The sequence below is a fragment of the Podarcis pityusensis genome (assembly GCF_964106645.2).
Source record: "Podarcis pityusensis genome assembly, chromosome: 3".
Taxonomy (NCBI): Eukaryota; Metazoa; Chordata; class Lepidosauria; order Squamata; family Lacertidae; genus Podarcis; species Podarcis pityusensis.
Genome location: NC_138026.1, coordinates 66,810,763 through 66,823,769, shown reverse-complemented (window position 1 = coordinate 66,823,769; position 13,007 = coordinate 66,810,763). Strand labels below are relative to the sequence as shown.

The following is a 13,007-nucleotide window of genomic DNA, read 5'->3' as shown; positions in this document are numbered from 1 at the left end:
AATCAGACTGCTGTTTTCAGAAGATGAAAGAAAAGGACCTAGTACTGGTCCAAATGCATGACTATTTTGGCTCATTTCCGAGATACTGCAGTAAATTTTCTGACTGGAAGGAGATGTTATCTAACAGAGACAATTACCTGATAGGCAGCCATAGAGATGAGCACTAAACATACAAGACATGCTTATTTTTAGCTTTTTTTATTAGTGTTATATGGGAGTTTTAAAAACAACAACACACCCATAAAACCAGAAAAGAAAGAAGCATAATGAGAATGTTGTGAGTTTGAATGTTACACAATGACACTTTTATCTTATTGACCTAGCTAGAGCTAGCACTGATCCATTGAGAAGACTATTAATTGACTCTTTAATGTCTCCTTCTAGCTCACAGATGATGAGCATGACCTCTCTGATCGCGAAGTGGATCTGGATGAATCGGGAGATCTTTCTGACATACACTGGCATGACAAATCTGCAGACAGTGTCCTCTCCCCACACCCTTCCTCCAACCTCTCGCTGTCTCTTCCCCAGCCTCTCCGAAGTGAAAGGTCAGGACGTGACACTCCTGCTAGTGTAGATTCCATCCCCTTGGAATGGGATCATGACTATGACCTGAGCCGGGACCTGGAGACGGCCATTTCGAGAGCGCTGCATTCTGAAGAAGTGGAGGGGCAAGAAGACAAAGAGTTTTTTCTCAGAGGAGCAGCAAGCCTAGCAGGTATAATCACTCACCCATCTCTAATCCCTTTATACAGCTCTGCAGGGACATTTCTAAGTCAGCTGACCTTTATTGGCCTAGTTCTTGGCGTAAAGTTGCCGGTTACATGAACAGCTCTGACATATGGTTGCTTTTTAGGAAATTTTCATAGACTGTCAGAGAAGGAACTGGAAGAGATTTTTTCAGACAGAATAGATTAGCTGGCGCTACCCTATTAGTCATAGCCGTCACAGAAGGCAAATTTTCTTGGGAAACTTTGAGTTTAGTTAATAGCTGGGCTTGAAGTCATTGTGGTTCAGGGCCTAGTCTCATGAACTTTGATGAATTTTGTTTTTAATTAGCCCCCATGTGTTGAACTAGTAAAGGGAATGCTTCTGCAATGCCAGCTGCTGTATTCCAAGCCACGACAATGATGTGTGAAAAACCACCCCACACTGCCTTGCCTAGCACACAGCTAAAAGTCTGTGGTGTCAAACTCATGGGTGCCATGTTCAAAAAGGATCAGGCACACCCCTTGTTTAGGTAAGACAGGAGTTGACATCAGTGGGAATTTAGCAGTGCCGTTTTGACTCTTAAGACTCATGGGTTAAACATGCTTAGCTGTGTGACCATGCTGGTCCTAGAAAATAACAATCATGCAGAATATTTTAATAAGACAGTTTCTGGGGGACAGTGCAGCAGAGGTAAAAGGCTGGCGTCAACTTGATCCTGTGAGTGTTTCCATAGTACTCTGGAATTTAATGAGACTCCCAAAAGTGAGCATAACATGCACATCTGCCACAAACCCAAGCCTGATTTATATTTTTGTGTCCTGGTCCAATTCATAGTTACAAAACACTGGTTTCCATGTCAAACAGGAATCATGTGTATTCAGTTATGCTTGTTTCTTTGAAATACATACGCCTAACAATACAAAAACTAAGATTTAGCTGGGAATTACAAGGACATCCCTGCAAGGACAGACTAAAAGCCTAGCTTACCCAGCAAGCACACTGTTCCCAGATGTTGTTCACCAGTAGGTCCCAGGGTTAAAATAAATAAATAAATAAAAACAGATTAAAGTCACAGAATACGCTTCTGTTCATGAGGCTTCCTTATCAGAAGTACAACAAGATGAGGGTTGCATGTTTGGTCCTACTGAAATACACAGTTCTGGTCTCTCATCATGTAATTGCACATTTGGGTTTCTCCTTGTTGCCTGTTTCACTTGGATCCTTGAACTATTTTTGGAGAATACGCAAAGATTAATTTCAGTTAATGTCTCAAAGGCAGTAGAACTGGTGATGTACTCTCCTTTTGGGAGATTCAGTGCCTGACGCAAAGGATACTGAAATAATTGTTGATAAGCAGTCATTTTGGGTTGTGTTTTATTTTTCCAGATATAGCGATCCCTGGGAGCCCTGAGGCCTATATAAAACTTACTGAAAATGCTCTTAGAAATGTCTGTGGTAGGCAACAGAAATCATAAAGATTGCCAGACCTAAACCACCAATAACACTGCCTTCTTTCTTGGCATATCTGCTTTCTTAGTCACTACTTATCCCAGCCACTCTTCTTCACACATCAGTGCCAGCATGTTGATAGAAAATAAGGATATTTGCTTATATATTTAGTATTCTGCTTAAAATAATGGTATTAATATTCCTGTTGCATAGCCTATAAATTGAGGGGGAAATAGGTCATCTATGTAACTTGTGCTTCCTGGGGAGAGGTGGGAGATAGAAATCATAGAATTACAAGGGTTTGAAGAGAGTAAAAGGATATTTAGGATAACACACTGCTCAAAAGCCATAGCCTCTGTCTTACATCTTCCTTAAACAAATCTGAAGTACATTTTCACTAACATTCCACACACACACCCCAGAATGAATCAGCTTGGGAGGGTTGGGAGAAGAGGATGTGAAAATAGGATAACATCTCCCTTTCTGATTCTATATTCTCTAACCCTCTTGCACAGTTTGAAATATCACAATATTAGTAAGATACAGGCTATTGCCCAATATTTCTGAAGAGGAAATAAGGCAGCCTGAAATGGCTTTAATGGAGGGGTCTTTAAGTCATTTTCCATAGCAAAAGATTTGTCCTATGGTCACTTCACTGCTTTACAGTTTAATTTACTGTTCAAGGCCATGTGCTTCCAGATTTCCATGAGTTTTAGCATAATGCCTTTTTGCCATACCAGAAAAGTAGCAGTAATGCTCAGAGCATTACAAATATTTACAAGTTTTCAGGAAAATCTAGGAAAACTTTATTTATTTGTACAACGCTATACACATCTACTCAAAAGTTAGCCCTTTTGAATTCAGAGGGACTTAGGTAAAGGTAAAGGGACCCCTGACCGTTAGGTCCAGTTGTGGACGACTCTGGGGTTGCGGCGCTCATCTCGCTTTATTGGCCGAGGGAGCCGGCGTACAGCTTCCGGGTCATGTGGCCAGCATGACTAAGCCACTTCTGGCAAAACCAGAGCAGCGCGCGGAAACGTGGTACCTATTTATCTACTTGTACTTTGATGTGCTTTCGAACTGCTAGTTTGGCAGGAGCAGGGACCGAGCAACAGGAGCTCACCCCGTCGCGGGGATTCGAACCACCGACCTTCTGATCGGCAAGCCCTAGGCTCTGTGGTTTAACCCACAGCGCCACCCGCATCAGAGGGACATATTTTCAAGTAAATGTGTGTGTGCATGCTGAGACTATAAAATTCTCCAGCATTTATACAGGGGGTGTGGGGAGTGCAGCAGTTTCTAGGCTCTTACCAGTTGCCTGCTTAGCACAAATACAGTGGTACCTCTGGTTACGGATTTAATTCATTTCGGGATCCCATGTGCACCCCAAAAAATCCACGCGGCATGATAGAGCGCTTCTGCATACACATGTGGCGCACAGAGCGCTTCTGTGCATGTGCGAGCGTTGCGGCCATAACCCAAAGATTCTGTAACCTGGAGGTTACGCAACACAAAGTACCACTGTACTGCAAAATGAGGATACAATGAAACGAGTGCAGAGTGCTTGGTCTTCTAGAATTGTTTTGGGGAATTGAATTTTCCTGATAGGTCCTGCTTAAAAACTGTTCATTTCTCAGCACACACATTAACCAACTTAGTTGCAGATATGTTTGTACAATAGTTACAAATCTAATTGTCACCTGCATGCTATTGTAATTAACTCTTTGTCATGCTTTCAAACCTAGTAGCACCACCTTCAGTATTTTCTCCTACTCAATGAGACATTTCAGTTTGTCGGTTTGGTAACATCTATCTGTCTATATTTTCTACAGGAGAACCATGTTCCTTAGAAACACACATCCGACAGCTTGACAAGGCCTTAGACACCAGCCGTTTCCAAATCCAGCAAACGGAGAACATAATCCGCAGTAAAACACCAACAGGGCCGGAACTAGATTCTAGCTACAAAGGCTATGTAAGTACTGTGAGCTTAGCCCCACTCGTGGCTGGACATAAAATTGCTATTCGTTGCTATTTGTATTGTTGCTATTCATAGTGTGTTTGTCTTACCTGAGCCAGTTGCTGAGAGGGTTGGGGGGGGGGGGTAAAGTTAGCATCAGATATAGAGTTCCTTCCATCAAATGCAAAATTTATTATTCCTTTTAGTTGTTGCACATTAGAGAGAGTTTGGATTTGATATCCCGCTTTATCACTACCCGAAGGAGTCTCAAAGCGGCTAACATTCTCCTTTCCCTCCCCCCCCCCCCACAACAAACACTCTGTGAGGTGAGTGGGGCTGAGAGACTTCAGAGAAGTGTGACTAGCCCGAGGTCACCCAGCAGCTGCATGTGGAGGTGCAGAGACACGAACCCGGTGCACCAGATTACGAGTCTACCGCTCTTAACCACTACACTACACTACACTACACTACACTACACTACACTACACTACACTACACTACACTACACTTAACAGCAGCCACTGTGCATGCAAGTCAATGGAGCATGAGGTTTTACCCAGCAATTAAGTGGTTGATTTGGACTGAATAAATTTAAGTAATCCCACCTCTGGACTGCAATATTAGCAATGTGCTACACCACAGGAAAACCACTCTGCCAGCCTATCACTTCTACTTGCAATAGATATAAAAATGAATTGTACTGTGGGATTTTTGTCAGCCCAATCTGAATTGGGGGGCGGGGGGCGGAGAAAGCAATAGAAAACACTGCAGAATTGTTGTAAGCTACTCTCAGCTTCAGCCCAGCTTGCAATATGGATCTAATACCTCTGGACAACACAGTAAATCACTAGAGTCTGGCTCACAGCATGAGAGATACACTTCTGGGCTGTTATAAGTCACTCTTTTCCAGGAATAGCTACTTTAAGCTAACAATTTAGGGACAGTGAACTGCTTTGTTTTGGAATTTTCCTTACCAGGGTTGTTTCTTAAATGTCTCACACTGAATAAAAACTGAGAACTGGCAGGAGTTCTTTCTTGTCTTTAGAGTTTGAACTCACTCGCACCTGGTTTAGGTTCATTAAATGTTTTCGATTCTACACTGATATCATTGGGCAACTTTTTCTTCCCTCCCTAGAGACACTGAAAAATAACTTCTTCCCCCACACACCCTCTCAGTCTCTCAGCATTCTGTGCTATGATGGGGCTGTTTGTGGAGTTCTCCTTCTGAAACTTTTTTCCTTCTGTTTTTTTTGGGGGGGGGCGGTACATGTGTGCTACACATTTTAAGTGTTTTCTAAATTTATTATTATTCATACAGCACCTAAAGCTAAATCCATACAAAGACAAGAAAGGCTTGAAAAATAATTAAAAACAGGATAATACTGGGGGGGGGCGGGGAGAAGGGAAAGGAGCTGGGAGTGAAGAGATTCATCCTCAGATTTCTTAAACGCCAAAATGACAGGAGGAAGAGCATTCCAGCGGTCAGGAGCTGCAATGGAAAGCAGACACAGGCAGGGAATAATAGAACTTGTAACTTTTGAAAAAAACAATAACTTAATAAATCAACACACACCAACATTTTGAAGATTTGTGTGACATGGTGAACTGTGATCTGGACAGGTGGGCAAGGATACAGTGAGCCATACAACTAGTTCTGCTTGTGCAGGGGACTCTTGGACAGCTGCCACCACCACCAGGTCACAAGAGAAAACCTCTTTTGAAACTGATCTCTCCAAAGCAGTTTGTGATGCATAGAATCCTAGAATTGTGGTGTTGGAAGAGACCATGAGAGCCATCTAGTCCAACCCTTTGCAATGCTGTTAAGTGGAAAAATAAAATTGCACTGGATGTACATCTTAAGTGGGGTTTTGTCCAAGGGTTTTTAGATCCCAATGTGGTGAATTACTATAGATTTAGTGCTTGCCCAGCAACAACTCACATCTCACTAAATAAAACATTAACAGTGATTCCTGAAGTGCCTGTTAAAAGCAAACTGTGATCTCAGTTTTAGCTCCTTCATCTTTATACTCTGCATTAGTTTCTTAGTTAAATATCTGAAATTTCAGCAATAGCAAAAACATTTCTGTTAACCCATAATCTCTCTCTTTCTTGTGTTTAATTGCCATTAAAAACAAGGGGATAGCCATACAAAGTTTTCAAACCATTAAGACAGTGGAGTTCTATCTATCACATCATAGAATGACTTGTATTAAGAACTAGGATGCAAATTGTTTTGTAGTTAGAATCTTAAAATGTAATCCCATTCTTACCTGACTGTAAGCCCCATTGAACTCAGTGGGACTTACTTCCTAGGATTTTGCTCTTAGTTCTGTTGTTTCTCCAGCATGGTCATGAATAATGAGAAGTGGTTTCTCTCTTTTTCGAACAGATGAAGCTTCTGGGCGAATGCAGTGGGAGCATAGATTCAGTAAGAAGACTTGAGCACAAACTGAAAGAGGAAGAGGAAAAGCTGTCTGGATTTATTAACCTGAACAGCACGGAGACACAAACAGCTGGTAAGTAATATTCAGAACTGAACTTGCAATGTGAGGAGAACAAGTGATAATGACATGCAGCATTGAACCATGGAAGCACATCGTACTGCTTGCACATCTGGGTGACAGCTGTTTTTTAATTATTCTTTACAATCTGATTTTGGAGCAGCACTGAGACTGCAGTGGCAGCTTTTGTTAATGGTCTTTACCAAGAGATTAGCAGGGGATTGCACAATCTTTTGGAATCTCTTGTTCACTGTTTGATCATGGGACACACATTATCATTGGTACATCAGGATGACAACAGTTTTCTGGGGCTCTTATCCAATTCTAAGTCCATTCTTGAGACAGTATTTATGGAAGTTGGTTTAAGTTTTTCCACTCATTCTGAGCGAGAGAGATTCAAGAGGCTGATGCGAATAATTTCCTAATGATTTTATTTTAAGACTTGTATCAGGGTGACACACTGTCTATTTTAAATTTAATGAATTGTACGAAATGACTTTATGGGTCTTTATAAGAATTTGGAAGTGCCTGAGTTTTCTTAGCTCTAGTTTTAATCAAGTATTTTCCTTGAAGCTCTTAGGATAGACTCCTCTAGGCACACTTAGCTAGGGAGTAAGTCCCACTGAGGTCAGTGAGGCTTTCTGCTTGCACTGCTATTTTTCCTGTATGGCACCTAGTTAATATATGTTCCCAGCAAATGTTAAATGTTGTTATAGATTATTATTTTTTAATAGTATATCTCAGAATCTTGGTGCTGCTTCTGTCTTGGCTTATGTTGAGGCAGTGGATGGAAGTGAGCTAACCGAAACTGAATTTGTGAACAAACTGGAATACAGTAAGCCTGCAACTTACACACATTTTACTTGTGCACCTTCAGCTTCATGTGCATGGCAAAACAAACAAACAAACAAGTAATGGGCAGAAAGGGGGCAGGGTTCTGAGGACAATGACTTTGGCAATCCCACCAGCCATTCAACTCTAATGGGTTTTGAGTCCCAGTGCTTTTCTTCTAGAAAAATAGGTCCTGGTACTCAGCACGAAGTTATTACAGTAAATGCCTTTCTTCTAGAAGAAAAAGTACTGTGTGCCTTTGAGTACCGCCAGAGAAAAAAAGCACTGGTTTTCACTATACATGATTTTCACTTTAGGCATGAATATAACCCCCACATAAGTTGCAGGCTTACTGTAATGCTTATTGGGGATGTGGTTTTTAGGTTATGGATGAAGAGAGCAAAGCTACATATTTAATACAAATTGACATAGACTGATCCAATATAAGGCTTGAAGTGTACTGGAGGTCTAGGTAAGTAGCAGTAACCAAGATGAGAGGAAGGCTGTATCGATTTCTGTCACAGCAATCATGCAATTAAAAATGAGCATGCATCTCAAACTGAAATTAGAAATGGGTTTTTGTTTTTGTTTTAAGATTTTGCCTTGGAATCTGGAACTTTTTGTAATGATGGAGCCAGGGGAGTGAGTGTCACAGTTAATTGAATCTGGTGGGAAATTCTCAGACTGATTTGCTTGTGTGAAGCTTCGTTATAGCCCTTAATGAAAACAGCATAGTATTCATCCCTTTCATTAGTTAATTTAGCATGTCATGATAATGATTAGTGCAGTTTTTGGATGCTGTGGTAAATTAATCAGCACAACTCCTTCTGTGAGAATTGTCTTGTTTGGGCTATTACTTTACGAATTAACAGAGTATAGAAAAATACAGAATCTATATGTTTCCTAACAAAGTGTCCACTATAATGGGTGAAATATGTATCGATGTGTGCCATATTTCTGAAGCAATTTCAGAGTGAGGGAAATGCTTCCTGCCATAGGTGCCAACTCCCTGGGTGCCCGGGCACCCACAAAATTCCTCATGAAGGGGCTGGGCACTCACAAATTTCAGTGCCAGGGCCATGCGCACTACATGGAACCCACGGCCCCAGGCACGCACAGTTGTGGGGCCAAGCTGGCATTCCTGCTTCCTGCCCTCAGATTATTAAATCTAGGGAGAAAATAAATAGCCATGAGAATTTCAAAACACACAGCAACTAAGTTAGGCCAAAGTTAGGCTTTCAGAAAACTTCTGCACCATCAGTACCACCAGACCCTTGCTCAGCCTTAACTCGAAGGGACTCTGAATGTCTCTCTGTGAGCTCTGTACACATTCCTTCCCCCATGATGCCCCTGTCAGTGGCATCTGGTCCAGGCAGTCCCCAAGATCAGTGCATTACTTTTCATTCTAAGACTGGATGGCAGGCATTCACTTATATGAGTGTCCTCAGGTGTTACTATTGGCATGGAACCTAAGGGTCCCTGGTCACCCCAGAATTTAACTTGCCTTTGTCTGCACACCTTCACCCTAGATTCTGTTTCTTGATCATGCTAACGTGTGATGGAATATTGGGGGGCGGGGAGTCAGGAAGGAAGTTGCTCTTACAGAGAGATCTTTTTCCCTTTAGGTGTGATTGATCGGTGGGAGTTAATCCAGGCCCAGGCCTTAAGTAAAGAACTGAGGATGAAACAGAATCTTCAGCAATGGCAGCAATTTAGTTCTGACCTAAACAGCATCTGGGTTTGGCTTGGAGAAACTGAAGAAGAGTTGGAACAACTGTGCTGCCTTGATCTCAGCACGGATATACAAACCATTGAGCTACGGATTAAAAAACTGAAAGTAGGTTCTAATTCCTGGTCCTCTTTTCTGTTGATTTTCTAATATGCTTTATTTTTGTGAGGTGCCATTTCAGCTCCTATTCAAAAAGCACTGCCAATTTCTGGACCCTGCATTTCTTCATATACTAAAGGACTGTAAATGAAAGACCATGATAGTCAATTTCATTGGAGTTTTCTTCTTCTTCTTTACGTTACACAGTATGCCAGTGTTTATATTCATTTTGTTATTTATTTATTCATTCCTTCTCTTCATATCCTACATCTTCCTCCAAAGACACTCACGGTGGCAGATGGTTAAGATGGTTGGCAGAAGATTTTGCTCTTAAGAGGCAAGCCAAGGGGAGGGCAACCAGACATTCTTTACAAAGAGCACTATAATGTAGTGAAAGCATCAGGCTGCCAACTCAGATCAGCTAAATCTGTGGCATTTTGAGAAAACCAAGCAAAGAACTCTGCTTGTTTACCAGTGCACAGTATGGTCAACATCAGACTTCCTTTTGGTTAATATTCTTTTTTTCTTTTGGAATTTGTCCTATAGTCAGACAGGGACTAATGCCTACACTCTAGGCATGAATGGGTTTAACAGTGTATCTTGATGTGTGTATGGGATACTTCATCCGGGTGGGCCCATAGCTGTTTCCAGAAGATCCAGAGGACAATTTCCTTACATGAATGTGGCATTAATATTTCCTTTGGGCCTGAATTAAAGCCTCATAAACTAAGGCTGCAGTACTTCAGCTAAGCCAAATGATGACATCAATTCGTTTGCTCTAGAGAAAGGTAATTCCCTCTTTGATGCGAAATTCAGAGGCTTGTTCTAAATTAGACTAGTCCAGGACACAGCCCACTATCTGTCTAAGCTTTTTGACATTGTGAGGTACTTCTTTTTTGAAGTGTGTGTCTGTATGGGGCAAATTCAGCTAACAACTCCCATTAGCTAGCCCACATTGACTTCCACTACTACAGTCGGCCTTTCCCCCTTCTCAATCCCCACACCCCCAAACTCATTTGGGGGAATCGGGAGAGCCTCCAGAACAGTGTGGGGAGGGGAATCATTCCACATAGTAAACAGAAATGTTTATGCTGGTGGAACAATTGCCATAACACAACATTGAATTCCTCCCAAAGTATTTAAATACTTGCTTCCAGGTGACGTGCTTATTGAGCATTGATCCTAATTTGTTTAAGGGAAAGCTAGATGATGTCTATTTAATGAGCATTCATCCTCATTTGTTTGATGAGAGACTAGATGACATTGCATCAAAACTACTACTATCCCACACATTCCAGTGCAATTTCCATTCACTTCCCTCAAAAAGTCATTTTTGGGGGGAAGCAGATTTCTTGCACAAGACCTCCGAATCCACTATAATTGTGAGATCTGGATTTGCCAGTGTGTAATTGAATCCCCCACACTCCAAAAATAGCAACAGTCTGAAAGTAGGTTATGTGTACAGTCTGGAGTATGAAAAAAGAGCCAGCTCCTGTGGTTTCAATCCCCATCAAATTCAACCATGCCATAAGGCTTTAGGTCTTTAAATATTTTATTAGTTTGTTCTGAATTCTACTGCAAACATAAAATCGGAGACCTTTATAAAAATGGGTTCTTACTAGTCAGAAGCCAGACATATCACTTAAAAATAAATACACAGTAACTGTCTTTTAAGTTATGAAACTTTAAGAGAGATAGTGGAACTTGTTTCTTCTTGAATTCTCAAGCATGTTTCCTGTAAAAAAGCTTACTGCCGTCTCTCTTCATTCCCCAAGGAGCTACAGAAGGCCGTTGATAACCGCAAAGCCATCATTTTGTCCATCAACCTTTGCAGCTCAGAATTCATGCAGTCTGACAGTGAGGAAAACAAGAAACTGCAGGAACGGTTGTCTCAGATGAACATGCGCTGGGATCATGTCTGTAGTATGCTAGAAGAATGGCGCTGTTCACTGCAGAACGCTCTAATGCAATGTCAGGTCTGTTCTGGTCTATGCAAAATCATTCCCCTTCGACTCTTGGATTCGATGTTGCACCAATTACATTCATTTTCTTAAATGAGTTACTTTAATGTGTGCACACCATCATATCCTGCCTTGAATATATCACAGAGACATTTTAGACAAGAGCATAAAAAGCAAGTATTTTTGAAGCCCAGAAGCCTAATTATTAAAAGATTTTGGTGCATTAGGTAAAATCTGTTGCACATTTCCTAAATTGCTTCCTGAAAACTGCCTTGCACATTTTCTATATTGATGCTTTTGGCATATTGTTAAGGTGACAGGCCTTATACCATATGTAGTATTTTGTTCCTGTGAAAAGTGATTCAAACAAGGATGTAATATTAGTAGCTACTTCCTGTTCAGCACATTAAATACTCAAGGCCATCAAGGCCTTGTTACACAGAACAGCATTACATATGTTTCATACTGCACTTAACATGTTGTTCATACATAATTTTCACCAATCCAAATGTGGTTTGGAAGATCAAGCTGTGCAGAATTGCTTTGTTTCCCTCTCATATGTGTGCTTAATACAATGCTCTCTGGTTTGTTGTGACTACTAAACCAGAGCAATCACTCCAAAGCAGAACTGCAAACTGGTTCAATTCAAGTTTACAGGGATCGCTCAAACCAGTTTGCTAGTTCTGACATCACAAAAAATTGTGATTTGACAAACCTAGAAGTGTTCTGTTAAGTCAAGGGGGGGCAGGGAGCGGGGAGAAGGATGTATGCTCACAACTCATTTTTTGGAGGATCAGATAATGTAAAATTTGAATGCATCTTTGGAGTTCTGGGCAACACAAAAAAACACATTTGGCATTAAACTTCCATCTATCACTTCTAGGATTTCCATGAGATGAGCCACGGTTTGTTGCTGTGGCTGGAGAACATTGACAGGAGGAAAAATGAGATTGTCCCTATCAACCCAAATCTGGATTCAGACACTCTGCAGGATCATCACAGGCTACTAATGGTACAGTACCTTTCTCTAAAGGAACAATAATTCAGAGATTAAAAAAGAACATAGAAACTAGTATCTGGAACACATATTGTGATCCTTTGGTGCCAATTGAGAATGCATATTCCTGGTATTGACAACCAGGAATGCTAAGATCTTCTTGATTTGGTATAAAAAGCCATCAATCTGTTTTTAAAATATTTTTCTTTGCAGTGGGAACCCTGAAATAATGACATATTTATAGCAAATGCAAAACTTGCAAAATAGTGTGCAGTTCAGACATGCTTTTAGAATAAAATGCCAATCATTAATCCTCTCTTTTGAATTTGGATATCTCTTTTTTATTTGCAACAGCAAGTGTATGGTAGTTTAGCTTTATCGGTCCCTGTTCCTCAGTTTTAAGATCAGAAAAAATATTTGAATTACATTTTGACTCATTCAAAGCAACAAAATGCATCTGATTGCCCCCCTTCCTGACAGCAAATAAGGCGCGAACTGCTAGAATCTCAGCTGAAGGTGGCATCTCTTCAAGACATGTCCTGCCAACTGCTAGTCAATGCTGAAGGCAAGGATTGTCTAGAAGCCAAAGAGAAGGTCCATGTGATTGGAAACAGACTCAAAATGCTCCTTAAAGAAGTTTCACATCACATTAAAGAGCTGGAGAAAATCCTAGATGTTTCAAGCAGTCAGCTGGTAAGTCATTCTGCCACGGCAAATCTACTAGTCGTTGTGGCTGTTCACTGCTAGGTTGCTTCCAGACAGATGATTA

General features: G+C 41.0%; 1 protein-coding gene across 3 annotated transcripts in view; it reads left to right on the top strand.

Moving 5' to 3' along the window:
• SYNE1 (spectrin repeat containing nuclear envelope protein 1) overlaps positions 1 to 13,007 on the top strand; it is a 281,513-nt gene that overhangs the window by 254,822 nt on the left and 13,684 nt on the right. For 2 of the 3 annotated variants that reach the window (XM_080998321.1, XM_080998320.1), the window contains 8 exons: positions 385 to 718; positions 2,098 to 2,166; positions 3,993 to 4,135; positions 6,510 to 6,636; positions 9,078 to 9,289; positions 11,056 to 11,256; positions 12,125 to 12,253; positions 12,719 to 12,931. In XM_080998321.1, the coding sequence (XP_080854447.1) occupies positions 385 to 718; positions 2,098 to 2,166; positions 3,993 to 4,135; positions 6,510 to 6,636; positions 9,078 to 9,289; positions 11,056 to 11,256; positions 12,125 to 12,253; positions 12,719 to 12,931 (1,428 nt within the window). The remainder of the gene's footprint in view (positions 1 to 384; positions 719 to 2,097; positions 2,167 to 3,992; positions 4,136 to 6,509; positions 6,637 to 9,077; positions 9,290 to 11,055; positions 11,257 to 12,124; positions 12,254 to 12,718; positions 12,932 to 13,007) is intronic. The other variant, XM_080998319.1, reaches the window with a different exon arrangement.